A 19,946-nucleotide genomic window follows, 5' to 3' on the forward strand; every position below is an offset into this window, starting at 1 on the left:
TTTTTTTTTTTTAGCAAGGCTTCTGTTATGCTGGGGGAGGGAGAGAGGCAGGGGGAAAGGTCTGGGTAAAGTCTGACTCTCAGCACAGCTAATAAATCAAGAACTTCTTCTGTTGGAGAAGGGGAAAAAAACACCGAAAACAGTAACTCAACAAAGTTTATTTAGCCTGACATCCGTGTTTCTGTTGTAAGACTGCAGTCCGTGGAGGCTTCCTTGCCGCATCTAAGCCTCAAATGAAATCGCAGTCTTTATATCTGCCTTTGCGCACTCATAAACCATAAAGAAACCAAAGCCCTAGTGTACATCTCAAGTAAATTTCTGCCTTTTTTTCTGATCTCAAAAGGGTCCCTGCCTTCCTTATTTTAGGGAGCCATCTCAAAAGTAAACCCCAAACCATCCTCTGGCTGCCCTTGGATATTCCCACTTACCTCCCAGGAGGCTTCCAACATCCCCCTTACAGAAAAACAAGAGGGAAGGGGTGGCCAAACAGAAATAAACAGAAAAATCCCTCACCACCCTAGGTAAGTGGGTTGCAGCATTCTCTTGTTACCAAGAATGTTACATAAAACCTACCACTATCCCTGCCCTTAGTGGCACTATTTCCTGGGCCACCTCTTTCCTTTAGCAGATCAAGTGGCCACAAGTGAAGGAGATGAGTATCTGTGGCCATAGTTTTCTGAGAGCCATAGAAAACAAAATGGTTTCCTTGCATGCAATAACTTGTGGTCTGAGTACTGACACATGTAATATGCTGCCTCCATCCCCTCCTATCTTACCAAGTAAATTACTAGGGAATGGGAATATGCCAACCAAAATGTGGGTTTTGAGTGTATTTCCCCAGGGTGATGGTTTGGTTTCTTTGCCTGCTGTGTAAAATTCAGGATGGAAACTAGAACCACTCAAATATTGTCTAGCTTCTCTGAACAGTCAGTGACCTACAATTTTCTAGACATGTTATTTCCTTTCCCTACAGCTGCTATGGTGTGGACAGTAGGAATGGCAAAGCAAGATGCAGCATCAAGGAGCCTTACTCAGCAGACATGGGATTCAGGTCAGTTTTGCTCTTAACGGAGAACTATGTACTGTAGTTAGTCTTTGGTTTTCAAATTCAAAATCTGTGGTGCAGTAAGTTTTTTTTTTTTTTTTTTTTTTTTTTTTTTTAAATTAAACTTGTGTATGTTTTGCAGTTTGCTTCTATTGCATGCTAGACAGGACTGTAGTAAAACCTCACTGATTTGTTTTCTCTCTCTCAAATCCTCACCTGGCTTGTCAATAAAGATTAGCAGAGTGCTGTAGGGAGGTCTGGTGTTAAGGCTTCATTACTTTTTATAAAAGCATTTTCTAATATGTCTTTAAGTGCAATTAGTAAAACCCCAATTATCTAAATGCTTGGGGCACTTCTGGATTTTTCACATAATTGGGTTGGATAATTAGTTTGCTTTAGATTGTAGGTTTAAAGCAAAACTGCACATCTTAAAAATGAATGAGCTAAAGCTGATGTGTCATGTAGTATCTTGGGGCGTGAGTGGGTTTTACTATAAATGGTTTTCCCATTTAATCAATAAAAATAGCTGCTTCTGCTGCACTTCAGAAGCCATTAGTAGCTCTTAAACAGAGTGTTTAATTTTTGTAAGAAAGGAAACAAAACAAAAAGGCTTGATAACTAGGAACACTTGTATTCAGAATAAACCAAGCTAAACTAGATTGGTCAGTGTACCGTAGGCACCGACTCCATGGGTGCTCCGGGGCTGGAGCACCCACAGGGAAAAATTGGTGGGTGCTCAGCACCCACCGTCAGCTCCCCGCCCAGCTTGCCTCCGCCTCCTCCCCCTCCCCTGAGCGCACCACGTGCCCACTTTTTTTCCCCCTAGCTCCCAGTGCTTGCGCCGCGAAACAGCTGTTTGGCATGGCTGGGGGGGAGAGGGAGGGGGAACACTGTGCGCTTGGGGCTGAGGCGGGGATTTGGGGAAGGGGTCCAATAGAGGCCGGGGGGGGGGGGGGTGGAGCAGGGACTTTGGGGAAAGGGTAGGGGGGGGGGGGGGGGGGAGGGGGGGAGGGGGGGGGGGGCCGGGGGTGGGGTGGGGCGTGAGCTCCCACCGGCGCCGGGGAAAGTTGGTGCCTATGCAATGTACTGGTGCCTATGCAATGTACTAAGTGTAGAGCAGCAATCCTGCTTTTGTGTGGACTAGAAGCAAACTATCTGACAGGTAATACCAATATTGTAGTCTGCTTTCTTGCATTTGCAACAACATGTTTAACAGTAATTGGGGGGGCGGGATCTCTAAACATTCCTATTATATCGCATACAGAGGAACGTGTTCAAGCCATTTTACTTCAGCAAGGCAGTTTTTTTTTTTTTTAAGATACTATATGAAAAGTGTAACAGACCTTGACTAGCCTGTGAAGATTACAGATTCCATCAACTTCATTGCTGGATCAATCTGGGTGACGTGCTGGAAAGATTTTTGTTGACTTCAGTGCATGCTGGATTGGGCACCATCACATTAAAGACAAGAGAGGCATGTGTCTGGGCAAGCTTAGTGCAGCCCTCGAATTCCTAATGAATTGCCAAAGGGGCCCCTGGGTATGATGGCGTCTTTACTATTTCTGATAATACGGTAGGGGCATGCACTCTTGACACAGCCGTAGAGAATCTGTATTTAATCCAGTCCCACTGAACACTACAGCTTGTACATTGAGACTTCACCCACTCATCCTTGGTTTGGTATGGAGAAGCCCCTTCATAGGGGCTGCTTACTTCATGTTTCTCAAAACACGTTGTTAATGTAGATACCTTCATTTTGTCTCTTCTTTGGTGCGTGGTTTGGTGTCTTTGTTGGGGGAACCCAGCTGAAGACATGAGAAACATCCATGACAATCCTGCGTACGTGGAGTCCGAAAACGCTGAGGCCAGGAGTCCGGCTCCAACCCATCCAACCACTTCCTTATTAGAGGAGCTGGAAGAGGAGGAAAGTAAGGCAAATGAGTCTTGAAAACTTGCTTTTAAATGGCATATTGCCATACACAGTAAGAGTCAGATTCTCTCAGTCCTACTCACATTGGGAGTCACCTGCTCTCGGAGTAGTTCTATTGAAACTAATGGGACTGTCTGAACGGTAAAATATGACTGAATGTGAGTCAGAAGGGTATCAGAATCTCACCCAAAATGATTTTCATGCTGCAATATCTATTCTAAGTATGCTTAGAACAGCAGGCTCTTATACCTAAGGGCTAGTCGTCACACAGTTGGTTTTTTTGTTTGTTGTTTTGGTACCAATTTAACGATATCCGTTTAGAAATTGATGTAACTGTATTGCTTTCTAAATGGATATAGTTGTCAGGGGAACCCCCCTAGGGTGGATGCAGTTATAATTAAGGCTATGTTTTAGTCATGGGTATTTTTAGTAAAAGTCATGGACAGGTCATGGGCTGTGAATTTTTGTTAGCTGTCCATGACTTCTACTATACCCCTAACTAAAACTTGGGCCGGGGGCTCTGCGGGGGCTTGGGGGGCATGTGAGGGGGAGAGGATTGGCAGGGCTGGCAGGCTCCCTACCTGGCTCGGACCGGCATGTCCCTGTAGCCCCTAGGGGAAGGGGCGGCCAGGGTGGCTCGTTGCACTACTCCTACCACAAGCGCCGCCCCCTCAGCTCACATTGGCCAGGAACCACAGCCAATGAGAGCTGCGGGGGTGGGGCCTGTGGGCATGGGCAGCATGCTGAGCCCCCTCCCCCCCAGCCACTCCGCTTAGGAGCTGCAGGGACATGCCGGTGAGAGCCAGGGAGCCTCCTCTCCTCTATCCCCCCCGCAAGTAAGCACCGCCACCAGGGCCGGCTCTGGCTTTTTTGCCATCCCAAGCAAAAAAAAAAAAACCCACCAAAAAAACCCCACAAAACGTGCAGGGTGGCCAGAGCGGCGAAACAAAAAAATCCCAAAAAACCCAGGGTGCAAAATTTTGGTGCCACTTACTTGGCGACTCGCAGCTGCCTCCCCCTGGGCGGACGGCAGCTGCACTCTGGTTAGCGGGACTTCCTACGCTGCAGACGTGCCCCGGTTAGCGGGGGGGGGGAGGGGGAGAGAGAGAGAAGGGGGGCAGCCAGGGTTTCCTTCAGCTGGGGTGCTCGCCACTTGGCCCCTCCCACCACACTGCCTGCTGGGAGGGCTCTGTGCCGCTCCCGCCTGCAGGTGAATTGAAGGTCGACAGGGAGGGAATGATGCGGGCTGCCAGGCTTGCTGCAGACCTGGCACTGGCTGGGGCAGACGGAGCAAGCAGGGTGCTCCCCTCCTCCGCGCCCTACAGGGTGGCCGGAGCGGCGAACCAAGGAAAAGAAAGGGTGGCCATGCCAGCCTAGGATTGGACAGAATGCCGCCCCTTAGAATCTGCCGCCCCAAGCATGAGCTTGCTTGGCTGGTGCCTGGAGTCGGCCCTGACCGCCACGCACCCCTGCCCCAGCATACCCAAACTGCTGCTGCTGGACTGCCCCTGAGCCAGCAATGGCCGCTGCAGAAGTGATGGAGGTCACATAATCCATGATCTCCATGACAGACGTTCAGCATTAGTTATAATTGGTATAAGGGCATCTAAAGTCCGGTAATCATAAGCTATGCTGATTTAAGCACTTTTATCCTAGTATAACTGCCTGTGCTAGGGAGTTGGACCCATTTTAACTATATCTGTGTCTAATCTAGTATAGTTTAAACTGGTACAAAATCTATATGTAGAGCAGCCCATACCGTGCAAATGTTTACTATTTTCATGGTGCTCACTGAGTTGAGACAGTGTCCTGTTGTGCGGGATCCAACAGGCCAAACAATAGTAACGTTGGAGCTAGTTGGAGATTAGGTTTGCAGAGGGTGGGAGAAGAGAGGAAATTCTTTCCAGCTGAAATCTTCCAACCGGCCCTAGGTAATTTTGACAGAAGAAATGTCCTGGAGTTTTGTGTCTCTATAGAGGAAAGTCCATTGGCTTCTGTGAAGTGAAAAAGTAGATCGTCTATTCAGGGAGGATCCAAATAACTGTGCCATGGAACACTTTAATGTTGTCAGCATGGTGATCTGAGTCATTAGTCAGAGTAGAAACTTTGACCAGTTTCACTGGAGGAGGGAGAAGGGATGGGTGTAAAGCAAGGAAAACAGAGAGAATCAGGAGCATTGATGTGAATTTTTCACTTTTAACAGGGGGTGTCAAGCTGGGCCTTGGAGACTTCATATTTTACAGTGTGCTTGTAGGGAAAGCAGCTGCCACTGCTAGCGGAGACTGGAATACAACACTGGCCTGTTTTGTAGCCATCCTTATAGTAAGTAAAACTGTAAACATTTTTTTTTCTCTTTTTAATCTACTTTGTGGCATTGTAACATTGATGGACATATCAGTAACTGGTCACTGTTAAATATTGAATTACTGCTGTGTAATATAGGGAGAAACTCACACATGAATCTACCCACTGTACTGTCTGTAAAGGTGATCAGCATAGGCGGGCACTCTGATATCTGTGGGACAAGAATGTAATCAACTCTGGGCTGTGCCTCTGGGCAAAAAAATTCTTAAAGAACAAATAAGGGCTAGTCTAACTAGAAGCGCTACAGTGGCGCAGCTGTGCCTCTACAGCTGAGGTGGGCAAACTACGGCCCATGGGCCAGTCCTGCCTGGCCCCTGAGCTCCAGGCCGGGGAGGCTAGCCCCTGACCCCTCCCCTGCAATCCCCCCTTCGCTAGCAGTCTCAGAGTGCCGTGCCACCAGCACTGGCCCACTGCTTCTGCTGGGCAGCACAGGTGGCGGGGCTGACTCCGGCCAGGTGGTGGGGCAGTGAGCTCCTGCTGCTCTGAGCAGCATGGTAAGGGAGTGGGGGGGGGTTGGATAAGGGGCAGTCAGGACAGGGAGCTGGGGGGGGGGGGGGATGGTTGGGGGGGGTTCTGGGGGGCTGTCAGGGGACGGGGGTGTGAGTAGGCATTGGGGCAGTCGGGGCAGGGAGCAGGGGGCGGTTGGATAGGCATGGGAGTCCCACGGGGGCTATCAGGGGGCAGGAGTATGGCTAGGGGGCAGGGCAGACAGGAAGCAGGGGGTGGGGGTAGATAAGGGGTGGAGTCCTGGGGGGCAGTTAGGGGCGGGGGTGTGGATGGGGGTTGGGGCAGTCATGGGACAGGGAGCAGGGGGAGGTTGGAGAGGGCAGAGGTTCTGGGTGTGTGTCAGGGGACCAGGAACAGGGGGGTTGGATAGGCGTGGGACTCCCAGGGGGCCTGTCGGGGCAGGGGTGTGGATAGGGGTCAGGACAGTCAGGGGACAGGGAGCAAGAGGGGTTGGATGCAGTTCTGGGGGGTGGGTCCCAGGAGGGGGTGGTAAGGGGAAAAGGAGTGGGGGGGTTGGATGGGTTGTGGGTTATGAGGGGGGCAGTCGGGGGGGCTGTCAGGGGACGAGGGTGTGGGGCGGTTGGATAGGCATGGGAGTCCCATGGGGGCTGTCAGGGGGCAGGAGTGTGGATAGGGGTCAGGGCAGACAGGAAGCAGGGGGTGGGGGTAGATAAGGGGTGGAGTCCTGGGGGGCAGTTAGGGGGCGGGAAGTGGGAGGGAGCGGATAGAGGGCAGGGGCCTGGCTGTTTTGGGGAGGCACAGCCTTCCCTACCCGGCCCTCCATACAGTTTTGAAACCCCGATGTGGCCCTCAGGCCAAAAGTATGCCCACCCCTGCTCTATAGCATGTCTGGCGAGGATGCTCTAAGACTATGGGAGAGAGCTCTCCTGTTGACTTAATTACTCCATCTCTGTGAGAGGTGGTAGCTGTGTCAGGGATGAAGTCCACCCGCCGACATAGTGCTGTCTACGCTGGCACTTAGGTTGGTGTAATTTACGTTGCTCATGGGTGTGGATTACAAATGGTAGTGTAGACAAGCCTTAAGATCCACATCAGCTTCTGCATGGAGATCATGGGGCAGTGGAACAAGGATCTGGGAAAAGCAGTTAGAATTTACCTGCTGGTGTCCTTGCTTCAGTGGCTAGAGATCAGGGACTTTTGTCACAATTAAGAGAGTACTGAGATCTCTGGGCTTGATTGGGTCAAAAAAATCTGCCTCTGGACAACAGGAGCTGCTTCAGGAGGATAGAGGTTTGTGCTTCTCTCTTGTATTAGTAACCCCTGACAAAGCTCATCAACTTGTCAAGATAAAGAATCCTCATCAGTTTCAGGCTATCAGACAGAGGTGTGTTCTGTTCCAGTGTTTGCTGGGAAGCAACAGAAATGCTGGAGACTAACTCCTCTGAAACAGTCCTCTTCATAGGCACTGACTCCGTGGGTGCTCTGGGGCTGGAGCACCCAAGGGGAAAAATAGGTGGGTGCTCTGCACCCACCGGCAGCCAAGCTCCCTGCCTCGCCCCAGCTCACCTCCGCATCCTCCCTTGAGCATGCCACGTCCCCGCTTCTCCCCCAGCGCTTGCCACCACGAAACAGCTATTTTGTGGCATAACAAGCTGTGGGAGGGAGGGGGGAGGAGCAGGAACGCAGTGTGCTCAGGGGAGGAGGCAGGGCTGGGGTGGGGATTTGGGGAAGGAGTCCAATAGGGGCAGAGTTGGGGCAGGGACTTTGGGGAAGGAGTTGGAATAGGGGCTGGGCCGGGGAATGGGCGGGAGGGGGTCGAGCACCCACTGGCACCAGGAGAAGTTGGCACCTATGATCCTCTTCACTGTGAAGAAATTACCATATTGTAGCTGTCATAGAAATCTGCTAGCTTCAAGGTCCTGTTTCTCTGACTTTCCAGCTCCAGAATGGTCTGTGTTGGTGTCGTGCTCAGCCATCCTTGTACAGACCTGCAGAAAGAAACCATGCCCATTCACAACCACGATGGTTAAAATCATATTTTTATCACACTCCTCATCCATACCCCGCCCAAGCTGGGGAAGCTAACGGTCCAACCAGCAGACCAAATTCAGTGATGTATCCTGGTCACGTGTCACCTGAGACATCTTGTGCATACGCTAAGAAGTAGTACAAAATTAAAGCTTTGATGCTGGGCTGCATTTCTACAGCGAGGGGTTGATTTTTGTGCCCCAGCCTGAGGCATGGGTTGCTGAGGCTTGCAGTAGTGCTTTACCTGTCTCCATTTCACTAGTTTTCATTTAAAACCTAAATCTTCCCCTAAGCTCTACTTCATGTTACTGAAGTGAAGTTTCAAACTTGGGGGAGGCAGTGGAAATTTCACTCCACCCATTGCTATATAGTGAGGTGAAATTGTCCTTGCATAGGAGTGGACTTCCCCCAAAGAGCCTGCCATGTGGGTGGGCAGGTTTGGAGCTTTCTTCACTTAGCGATGCTGGTGGTGAATGTGCCTATTGTAGTTTCAAAATACTTGGGTATCTTTTTTGGATTAAAAGACTTATATAAACAAGGGTTGCGGAACCTGTGGTTTTCCTCAGATAAACAGGCTAGGTATGAACAGCTAGTCTTAACAGAAGATTTTTTGCTTATAAAAACCAGTAGAGATCCATTGACTTGTGCACTGCTCTGTCCTCTGGAGAAATTGGTTCATTTCCTAGTCCCAGTGTCTTGCTCCACATGTATGGAGGAACTGTGTTGCAGAGGCAGTGTGTGCATGGCTCGCTCAGCCTTTCTTTTCTCAAACCCCTTCCACAACGAATTTCCTTGATGGCAAGAGATCCCTGGAGGGGAAAGAGTGCAACCCTGAATGACTGACTTGAATTAGGTTCTAATCCGCCTTAAAATCTAGGGATCTTGATTGAAAAAAGGGCCGGGTCTGCTTATCACTGGCTATTGGATGTTCGTTCCCCAAAGTTGAAGGGAAACCTAATATCTCTCCCTGGTGATAATCCTTTAAAGAAAAGAATTCAGACAACTGAATTATATGCCAAGGAAACAATACCCAGATGTGCATGTGCACTCTCCTTTCTGCTCTCTGAAAAACCTCCCAAAACTACAACTTTTGGCTTTGATGAAGATGCTCCAGTTAAAACTGAGACCTTGGCCTGTTTTACAGCTACCAATAGTATTTACCCCAGAATAAGGAGAGAACTAGTCAGAGAGGAACTAGGGGGGTTTTTTGGTTTTGGTTTTTTTCCCCATAGACCTTGACAACTGGAAAGGTGTTAAAAATAGATTTATTATGTGCTAATCCCTTATGGAAAATGAAGCTTGTGTTTGTAGCTGACTATAATTTGAACACTTATCTGTAACTGATCAGTAAATGCTACATATAGGTGTAGAACGAAGATTTGAAATAATATGTAAATAAATTAACTTTTCAATGTTAGTTGTAGATTAACAAGGACATTTGGTACCTCTTGCTTACCCTGCCTTCCTGGCTGAGAGCTTGTGATCTAGATTGCTGAGGGAATCCCACGTGTTCTCAAACTGTGGGTCAGAAAATAGGTTGTCACTGTGTGTGAAGTAGGGGACTAATCCCCTCTAGCCCAGGCAGACTTCCCTTTTCTATGCAGTATATAGTATATTGTTCATGTACTGTGGTGCCTATAATGAAAGCATTTCTTATTATGTGTAATGTCTTCCTTTGTCTTTGTTCCCCTCTATGGTAGGGTTTATGCCTGACTCTTTTATTGCTGGCTGTGTTCAAGAAAGCATTGCCTGCTCTTCCCATCTCCATCACCTTTGGGTTGGTATTCTACTTCTCAACAGACAACCTGGTGCGACCTTTCATGGACACCCTTGCATCCCACCAGTTGTATATTTAAAGGTGAAGACAGATGAGTAGGAAGATTTTTTTTTTTTTAAAGCATTGTTGTGAAGTATGGCATTTTAAATGAGGAAGTTGTATAGTTTTACACTTAGTGCCATATATTTTTAAGAGAACTTTTTAAAACTATCATGGGATACTTAGTAAAATCTAGTAGCTAACATCTAGAGCTTTTTCAAGGGAGTTAGGCACCCAACTCCTATTGAAATTCACAGGAAGTTGAGTACCTAACTCACTTGGGCTCCTTGAAAACCCAGCTTTGGCATTGGTGCCTGAGCAGTACCTGAATGCACTTAGAGAGAGTCTGTATGTAGTACAGGCTGACTGAGAGATGAAGAACCTCACATGTGCATGTAGGGGGAGCCTAGGATCTGTGTTTACGCTTTTGACCTGGAGTTGCAAAGAGAGTTAATTGTACTTAAATTGCACAGCACTTTGAAAGTGAAAAGTGCTAACACTAATTAAAAGCAAGTCACAGAATCATAATTAGACAAGTGAGATGGTCAGCGTACATACAGGAGAGTAGACTAATGTAATTGGCTGTGAGTGTTTGACAGGGAGACTGCTATTCCCATAGGGATGTTTCCAACACTTTGGGTCCAATTCTGGAAGCCTCACTGAAATCCGGATCTGGCCCTTTGTCTAAAAAAGTTGCTTACTATTACCCTAATGGGATGTGGCAAATGAAGTCCTGCTTTGTAACAAGACATCTGTAGGTGGGATCTAAAAGCATGAACCTCTACTGACTGAGCTAAAAGCTCAAAGGCTGTGTACAAACTCATAAACCCCTAAGTGGATGAGCCACTCTGGAAGTGAGTTACATTTTTCCTGTCTTTTCCTGGCAATTAAAGTGTTAGGAAACATCATCTTTGTTCACCATTACAAACCTCAGATGACCAAAAAGGTTGGAAATATGACAGAACTTCAATTAAACTAGTTGACCTGTAACTTCCTGTGTATTCTTGGTCTGATTCCTGTGTGTAATGTAATCACTATAGGGAGAACTGTTACCTCTCCCTTTATAAAGAGATTCTTACACTGACCTAGGCTTGACTTATCTATTTTTTTGTATTGTTTAAATACCTTTTATGACAGGCTTAGAAAAACTATATAAATATTTAATGTAAGAGTGACTATTTTGGAAATACATTGCTACAGTTTGTATCAAAATGTGGATGTGATTTTTTTTTTTTTATCTGCAGTCTGTTAATCTAAATAAGGCATGATTGAAGCTGAATAATTACAAGACTAACATGACCCCATTAAAAACTACAGCATTTGTTGCCAGCTAACATCACGTGTCTGACTCAAGCTTCCTGTTAGATGTGTTAACCATTCCGTTTTTCAGTGTGTTCTTTTTCTTCCAAAAGTCCATTTCTAAGAAATAGAACTCCTTTGATTTAGCATGAGTGTCAAGTGCATAAACAAGCTCTTATTTTTCCTCAACAGTTAATCAATGTGCAAAATATTGTATTGTGAGAGGCTTGTGTGAACGAATGTGACATGATCCATAGGAGTAAAAATTAATGTCTGCAGATCTTCTCTTTAGAAGAGGCACTGGATAATTTATTTTTAAAATTGTTTTTCCAATAGACTTGTTAAATCTAACCTACTTTGATATTTAAAAAGATGCTTATTTAATATCAATATATTAATAAAGATTCATTCAAATAGTTTAAAATTTTTTAATTTGGGTGTTTCCAGGGATTTTGTGTATCTCAGCTTGGATAAACAACTCCGTTCTGCTTTTTGAGTCTGTCACTGTCATTTTTCTCACTCCTGCTCTGTGTTGGTTACAAATGCTACAGCAGAGTAGTTGTTACTAAAAGGGGTTTCCCTGAGAATTTAAAAATGAGCATATTTCTGTTTGGTTTTAAGGTTTGCAAGTGTTTTTGGTCTTTTAATAAAATCTCTAAATTTTGGGCCAGATTTGAATGTGATCACATCTAATATTTTTAACTAGATGAATTTTTCCCCTCCGATAACAGTGTAGAGTGGGTGTCAAATCTTTATATACAGCGAAGAAAACCCTGCAAGCTACACACGTTTGTGGCCTATGTGTGTGAGAATGAACTTATTTTAGGCAATCTGAAATTGTAAATGAAGGAACAAAGGGGTGTAACTCATCTAGGATAAATTGACGTAACTCTGATGGTGCTGTACTGGGTTATATCAGCTGAGGATCTAGCCTTGAATGAGCACCTCCGCCTAAAATCTTTCTTCTGAATGTAATTAAAAGGCAGCTTTTAACAACAGACTGTTTAGTTGCGCTGACAATATTATCTTCGAAGTGTGGTGGTGGAGTATATTGTGTGCCCACATTAGAGTGGGTTTAACTGTGCAAAAGTTTATATGTGAACTTATGTGTACAACTTTTAAAATGACCTTGGGTGATTCTTACATAGTATGAAGTTCTCTGATGTGCACATGTGTTGCACAAAGGTGAAACTTTGCTCATGATATTAGTGTGGTGCAGAAAACATGAAAAGGGAAAGGAGAACGGCTAACCTAAGCTTTGTCCAAAGACTCGAAGGAGAATTTGGAAGCTGCAGCACAGTGCCCAGTATGTGAAACCTTTTCTCTATGCACTTGCAATGTAAATCAGTCCTGACACCTAAAACAAAAAAAACCACACCACTTCCAAAATTAAATATTTTTTTTTGTTTTTTGGGGTTTTTTTTTGGTGTGGATTCAATAAAGCACCTAAGCATGTGCTTTAACACCCAACAAAATCAGTGGGTCTTCAGCATATGCTTAAGTGCTTTGCTGAATTGGGATTTTAGTGGCCTTGCTAGTCAAGACATGGACAGTCTCCTACACTGCGTACAGCACATGTCACATTGGAGCCCTGCTCTGAGTAGGTCTCTGGCTGCTGCTGTGCTATGAAAAACTAATATCAGTAGAAGGGCAAGGGACTCTACCAGGCACAGCACAGAGACCAAGATTCTGTATCTTAACTATGATACCATTCTTAAAGACCAACTTTTTAAAACAAAGCCAAATGTGGGTGTATGTGGTATAACCGAACAGGATTTGGCCCATTCTCTCCTGAACAAGTTAATCATCCACCCCAAAAAAAAAAAAAGCAGCCAACAGTAATTCTGTTTCTTAGAAATGTCTGCAAATGATTTAATGTGGTGATATCTTACAGTCCTGCAGACAGTCTCTGGATGATGATGATAAAACCAGTCACATTTTCAGCTGCTGTTTCCTCCTCTTTCACCCCAGTTTGAGACTCTTCAGGAGGCACTTGGTGTTTAAACTTGACATTACTTCTCTTTCACCATAATTGTACCTGGGACTATATGTATCTATAGATGGCCAGATCCATGTTGCAGAGAGCTTGCAAGATTAAGGTCCTGATCCTGCAAGCTGCTATGTAACTGGTTGTCTCAGTGTGTGTTGAGCCTTCAGGGAATGCCTTGCAGGGTCTGAGCTTTCATTAGATTTACTTCAGGGGAGCCATGCCACTTGTCTTAGCTGAGGATGATGGTATCTAAGAGAAAAGACTGTTATCTTTCAGACAGATGCTGTATGCCTGGAAGAGACAAAGGAAACACTAAAGCAAGTGTAGATACTGGATAATTGTGCATTGGCAGCAGAATGAAAGTGGAGGATGTGGTGAGAGTAGCAGAAGGTGTCTTGGGTACGGGACAAGGATGGGAATGGAGCATGGGAGGAGACTGGTCTAGCTAGCCTATTAGGACTTTGGTAAGCACCCAGTTACCTAGGGCCTGGCTTTCAGAGATGCCCAGCACCAACAACTGCAGTAAATGGGGAGCTGCAGGTGTTCTGCCCTTCGCCTCCTTGCTAGCTGGTATGAGGTGCTGTAATGCTGGCTGTAGGCTGGGTAGAGAGGAAAGACTATGACAAATGTAGTGACTGGTATGGACTAGTCCTGTATGTTCGCATGGATGTGATGAGAAATCCTCAGCAGTAATTGATCCCACTGCATGAGATGCCTTAAAAGGGATCACTGGTTGTATTTTCAAGCTATGAGGCAGAGAGGAGTGATACCTGTATTGAATGTGCCATATCTCAGCTATTCCTATGGAAGATTCTGGTTTCTTGATCTCTAGAAGGGAGTGGGGTGGGGGGAGGGTAGGGCATCTCTTTCTATTCTGCGTCCATTGTGGATCGGGGCATTCTGGTCACCTCTGCTTCCTTCCCCGCCTAGTAGAGAGACTGGAGGGTCTGTCAAGGGGAAAACTGCTGGTGAAAGTGGCTGCTGAGACTCCAGCAGCTTCATTGGCGGATGTTGACGGGTCTTCTGCTTGTTCCTTGGAGCATTTACCGCATTATTCAAAAGAGGGCTGGAGGTCTGAGTCTATTGACCTTCAGGGACACTTTGAAGGGCCAATGTTGCACTGAAATCAGGTTTGTGTGATGCCTTTTGTCCATGTATAATTTACCGTAAGCAGCAGCAAAGCCATAAATGAAGCTGACATTGAGGGATGTGTATGGTGCTGCTGTGCCACCTCTTAGCTAAGTCTCTCCAAGTGCTTTATGACCATGCATTAATTTAAGCCCCTGACAACCCATATGAGCTCAGTGCTGTTAGCCCCATTTTCAAATGCGGACCTGAGGCACAAAGGGTATAAGATATTTGCTCACTGTTGCCGTGTGTGTCACTGGCAAGGCCAGAGAGAGAAGCCAGCAGTCTTGACTCCCACTCCCCTGCTTGAGCCACTAGTCATCCAGTCTCCCTTCGTCTTCATCTCAGCTCAAAACAAAGCTCCTAGTCAGTTCTGTCTTGCTCTTCTCAACCACATGATCTGTAAGTTAATGGCACAGACTATTCTTAATATTCTTTTTGCTTCTAATTTTATCTACATTTTAAATTGGATTTGGGTGAGTTGATTTCCTGTTTTCTTCACTTTCTGGACTTAAACAGCTATTGGAGCTAGAGATACCCCATGACCACCACCAGAGGGCAGCATGTCAATAGCAAATAATACCAACCATTTTACAAGATCATTTGTAGGGCCCTACCAAATTCAGTCCATTTTGGTCAATTTCAAGGTCATAGGATTTTTAAAATTATAAATGAATTTTTTTTTTAGATATTTAAATCTGAAATTTCAGTGTTATAACTATAGGGGTCCTGGCCCAAAAGGAAGGTGGCGGGGTGTGTGTGTGTGTGTGTGTGTGTGTGCGCGCGCGCGCGCGCCAGGTTATTGTAGGGACCTGGGTATTGCCACCCTTACTGCTGCGCCCCTGCTGGTGGCGGCACTACCTTCAGAGCTGGACAGCTAGAGAGCGGTGGCTGTTGGCTGCGAGCCCAGCTCTGAATACCAGCACAGCAGGATGACATAGTATGATATTGTTACTCCTGTGCTGTTGCCTTTAGAGCTGGGCCCTCGGCCAGCAGCCGCCATACTCCGGCCACCCTGCTCTGAAGGCAGCACAGAAGTACAGATGGCAATACCATGATCTCCCCCCCACACACACTAACTTTGCAACCCCTCTTTTGGATCTGGACCCCCAGTTTGAGAAACACTGGTCTCCCACATGAAATCTGTTTACTAGAAGGTAAAAGCACACAAAAGACCAGATTTCAAAGGGGGGTGGGGAGGGACACCAAATTTCACAGTCCATGACATGCTTTTCACAGCTGTGAATTTGGTAGGACCCTAATCATTTGGCTCTCCCTTCATACAACCCTTTTTTCCCCTCCTGCTGAAGCTAAAGCCTTTTTAACCTACCCTATTGCAACAAGATAGCAGGCAAACTTTGGTTTCCAAACCGCGCCAGAGTTTTGGCACAGCTGGGGACAGATTTTGAGCTGATGTGAGCTGATTCTGGTGGAAGCTGTTTAAAACATGCAGCCAGCCACAGTTCTGGCTGTGTGCGCTGGGGTATTGCACAGATATAATTTTTGGTTTGCGGGTGTGGTTTGCTTTTCTTTTTAAGCAAAACAAAGCTTGAAGGCCCTATTCTAGGGCTTTGCATAGCCCTGCCAACTCCTGCTATAAGTTAAAGCAGCCTCAAATTTTCTAATGTGCATTCTGCTTTCCAGGGGACCTGTAGGTTCGGGGAAGCAAAACAGTAGCCCCAGTGCTTTGTGCTCTGTTAACACCCCCTGCCTGTCCCCTCTTCCTTTCCCCAATATGCCCCAGAGGCAGGTTTTGGGGACAGCCCTTATATCACCTGTAGATGGGCCAGGAGCCCCCCTGTACTTTTCTGGCTCCTTTATGGCGTGGTGAAAGGGACCTTTTGTAACTGCACCTAGGCCCAGTGTGTTAATGAGGAAGAGTGGTATTTCAGTTTAAGAGGGAATTTTTTTACATGTATTAGATGTAGGAGGTTTTGTGTCCTTATCAAATTTCTCACCCAAATAACTTACATGGCTCCCCTTACTGTAGTGCCCAAACACCTCACAATTGTTAATGTCATTATCCTCACCACAACCCTGAGAGATAGCGCAGTACTCTTATCCCCATTCTTCTGAGACTTTCTAAGTTACTTGCCCAAGGTCATGCTGGAAATCTGTGTCAGAGCAGGGAATAGAACCAGTGTCTCAGGCTAAGGCCCTGAAGGTTAGGTCCTACTTCCTCTTAGGCCTCCTCCTTTACTATGGCCTTACTGTCATACATCTCGTATTGTGCCCTAAGTCAAGCTGCTATGCATGCTCTGGGTACTCAAGGAGTTAACCAAGTCTAAGCAGGGGGTTGTTTATCTTCCACTACATACCGCATGTTTAACTGTTTTGGCTGGTATGAGTAAGGGCACGGTTTGTCTGCATGGCTGAAGGTGTCGATGCTCAGCACTATTTATGGTATATTAAAAAAAGATATAAATAAATGGAGGCTTTGAAATGATGGCAGCTCGAATCCTTTATAGCTAAGCAAGGTACGGGGCCAAGCAGCTGCTGTGGCAGCTTCCCAAAATGGGGAGGTGCGTGCGTCAACTGCAGCCTGGACTAAGTGGCAGCTTTCAAGGCCATCTGACGGTTAGACTAGTGCAGAAATAGTGTAACGGGCATGATCCAAGCCTTCCAGGGATGAGCAAAATGAGTGAGCCACAGCTCAGAAGGGGGCACAGCAGGAATAGCCTCTGCCTAGTTGCTATCAGATAAAACAGATCCCCATACTCAGGACCTGATTCTTGACTCGCTCACTCCTTATTTAACTCCATGGTGGTTTCGAATGTAAATAGAGTAAAACTATTGATGTTAGAACAATTTGTAGGGGGGGGAAGGTGCTGAAAGCCATTGAACAAAACTGTAAATCCTATATATGATGGAAACCACTTCAACCGTGGGGGTGCTGGGAGCACTAGAATCACCCCTGAGTAAAACCACTGCATGTGAAAGGGGAAATCAGGTCATGTCCTTTAACCTATCCCACACCATCCTCAACTCTTCCAAGGCTAAACTCAAACCTGCTGCAGCTCCCGTTGAAGTCAGGGGGACTTGCATCTCTTTACAGAGGGTCTAATTTTATTACCCACAAAATATCAAATTGGTGTAAATCACACACACAAGCTACCAGATAATTGTGAGTTAACAGGATTTTTGCCACTGATCCCTCCCCATAGTTCATGCCTGTATTTGGCCAGGGGTCAGGAAAGTACCAGACTGCCTTTTTGTGCTGAATTTATTTTATTCACATTTAAATAATAAAAATCTCTCCAAGGCTCAAGGTGCCCTGAGATCAAATTAGCAGCATAATAATATCGCAGCAGCATTAATACAATTTCAAACAGGAACTCAGCCAGCTACTCACAGAGTCACTTCCAGCCTTTCATCATGCTGGGAAGCATGCCCCAGCCCTCTCCAAAAACCCTATCAAACGTTGCTTTTGCAGTGTGCCTGGAAGATTGACAAATTTGGGCTACATTGAACTCAAAATAATTAGTAACCAAGAATTATGGATTGTGTGATTTTTTTTTTATTATTATTTTTTTAAATTAAAAAGAAAAAGCTCCATGATTTGTCATTGTGTGATTCTGAGGGGTGGGTAGGTGAATGAGATGGCAAATATACCAAATTGTTTCAGAGAACGTTTAGTGCTGCCAAGTCAAACTCTGGGTCATACAAAAAGCTAACAGTAGAAGTGCTCAGCAGCGATGCTGTGGCCACACAAAGCCTCACAGCAGTAGACTCCCAGTGAGATCTTCGTTTCCCTGACTGGAAAGAATTCAAGGCTTTAAAAAAAAAAAAAAAGCTGAAGGCATATAAAGGTCAGTTCTGAAGTGACAGCTTCTTTATCCAGATCTGCCCACTGTTACCAGTGCACATGCACAGTTCAATGAACTTAGAGAAGGTTGAGGAAATAAAGGTTATTTAGGGCATGAAACAATGCCAAGACACCTGACTTTTTAAACTATTTCCAGGAGTTTTGCCATTTCCTGCACGACCATCCTGTGATTTCTCTAAAAGCAATGCCATGATCAATGAGTCCCCTTCCTGGGAGGCTTACGCTGCCCAGGGTTTGAAAGCAGATTTGACCTTTTTATATAGATTAATCTCAAGCAGCCCTATGTGTGGGTTTGTAGTGGGGACAGTGCAGAAATGAATCAGCCTGCAATGTGTAGCCATAGGCTGTCTTTGGAGAAAAGTGAGTGCAAGGTGGCACCTTGGGTCTGCTCCACCTTGAGCCATTGGGAGCTCAACACCAAAGATGATCTCTCAAGGTCCCTTCCAGTCCCACTATTATATGATTCTATGGAATAGTCTGGGATCCATAAGGAGGGTGAAATCTACACCATTTACAGGTAGTTCCTCATACATCGGACCTGGAGGGCAGAGTCTTTTCCAGAAAAGCAAGTAGGGAGAGCTTTACAGTTATACTAATAGCTTACACTTCCCTACTGACTTTCAGCAGAGGCTCTCAAAGCATGTTATGCACTTTAAAGGATCAAGCCTCATTAACAGCAGGGTGAGGCAGAGGATTATCACTCAGCCCTGTTGTGCAGATCTGATAAGTTAAATGGTTTCCTCAAGGTCCCGGGGTGAGTCTGTGGCAGAACCCAGATATGCTGATTCCCATGCTTCTGTCTTAACCTCAGGACCAGTCATTCTTTTTCAGCGACTTTAGTTTACTGTTGAACTCTTTTTTGTCTGACTGATCTGTGTCTGAGCTCACCCACAGAAGGCAAGTTTTGCCACTAATTGGTTTTACCTGCACAAATACAAACGTGGAGGTAGAGCCCAATGGCTGAATTAAACAGCCTTCCCTGACTGACCTCAGGAATGGACCATCCGCTCCCAAACAGCAGTAAAGGGGCCTGGTATAGCTCAAATATGCAGATATCTCCCACCCCCAAAGGACTGGCTACTGGTAATGGCCCAATCACTGGCACTGAGCTGAATTCTCCCCAAACTGTGACTCTTCCCCCACCACACACTAGTGACTTGCACCTAGAGCACGTCCATTTGAATTTAAACAATCCAGCACTTCAGTCTGTTAGAGGGACAGAAGCTCATTTCCATGAAGCTGTCCCCTCTCAGTTGGTTCTGCTGCTAGTATCATGAGAGAAAGATAGAAGTTCACCATCAGGGCAGCCTGCTTACAAAGAGCAACCTTCAGCAATGTGGAAGAAAACATATTCTCTTGTGAATAATACTTTCAGACTGGAGTAATGCATCCCCAGTGCTTCTCACCCTCCAGTGGGACTAAGTTAGAATGAATCTCTGGGAGTGGGTAGTAAACTACTGAGAGCCAGTGCAGCTGGAGTCTAACCAGCCCTGATTTCTAAGAAGCTGGATCCAGTAGGACTCCCCCCCCCCCCCCCCCCCCCCCCCCCCCCCCACACACACACCCTTTTTCTTGTTATTGGTAACTGTGATCTTCCCTCTGTACAAGCTTGACACAGGGCCAGAATGTAAGACCTCCCCTCGCTTGCATGTAACTTGGCACAATGGGTCTTCTTCAGTATGCATCAATGTGGATGCCACTGTTGATGTGCGTGCATCTCATGCACAAGGCCAGAGGAGTTATTTTGCCTAGAAGTGTCTGTTGGGACCATGCAAGCTCTCTGTGCTTCCTTGTGTTCTCATATCAGACACCACCTTCCCTCTGACCTCCCACGGAGCCACTTAAATTAGCCAGTGGGAGACACTGACACCAGTGGTGTGTGCTGTGCTAAGCCCCACCTCCTCTTGGAGATAGGTACCTAAATCCAGGCTGAAGCCTGCCTATGCTTAGCACTCCATGAATAGGAACCGGCTGCCTAAGACATTTCTTGTGGGAATGAGTTAGGCGCTGTAGGAGAAGTATAAAATTAAAGAATTAAAGTTAAAGTTTAGT

The 19,946-nt window shown here is 46.2% G+C and overlaps 1 protein-coding gene across 3 annotated transcripts in view; it reads left to right on the forward strand.

Moving 5' to 3' along the window:
• The window catches only part of PSEN2 (presenilin 2), a 29,528-nt gene extending 18,161 nt beyond the window's left edge, over positions 1 to 11,367 (forward strand). For 2 of the 3 annotated variants that reach the window (XM_034764715.1, XM_034764714.1), the window contains 4 exons: positions 974 to 1,051; positions 2,851 to 2,973; positions 5,179 to 5,297; positions 9,536 to 9,691. In XM_034764715.1, the coding sequence (XP_034620606.1) occupies positions 974 to 1,051; positions 2,851 to 2,973; positions 5,179 to 5,297; positions 9,536 to 9,691 (476 nt within the window). Of the gene's footprint in view, positions 1 to 973; positions 1,052 to 2,850; positions 2,974 to 5,178; positions 5,298 to 9,535 lie in introns of all 3 variants that reach the window. The other variant, XM_034764713.1, reaches the window with a different exon arrangement.
• Positions 11,368 to 19,946: the final 8,579 nt, after the last annotated feature.

This window comes from Trachemys scripta, chromosome 3 (genome assembly GCF_013100865.1).
Source record: "Trachemys scripta elegans isolate TJP31775 chromosome 3, CAS_Tse_1.0, whole genome shotgun sequence".
NCBI lineage: Eukaryota > Metazoa > Chordata > Testudines > Emydidae > Trachemys > Trachemys scripta.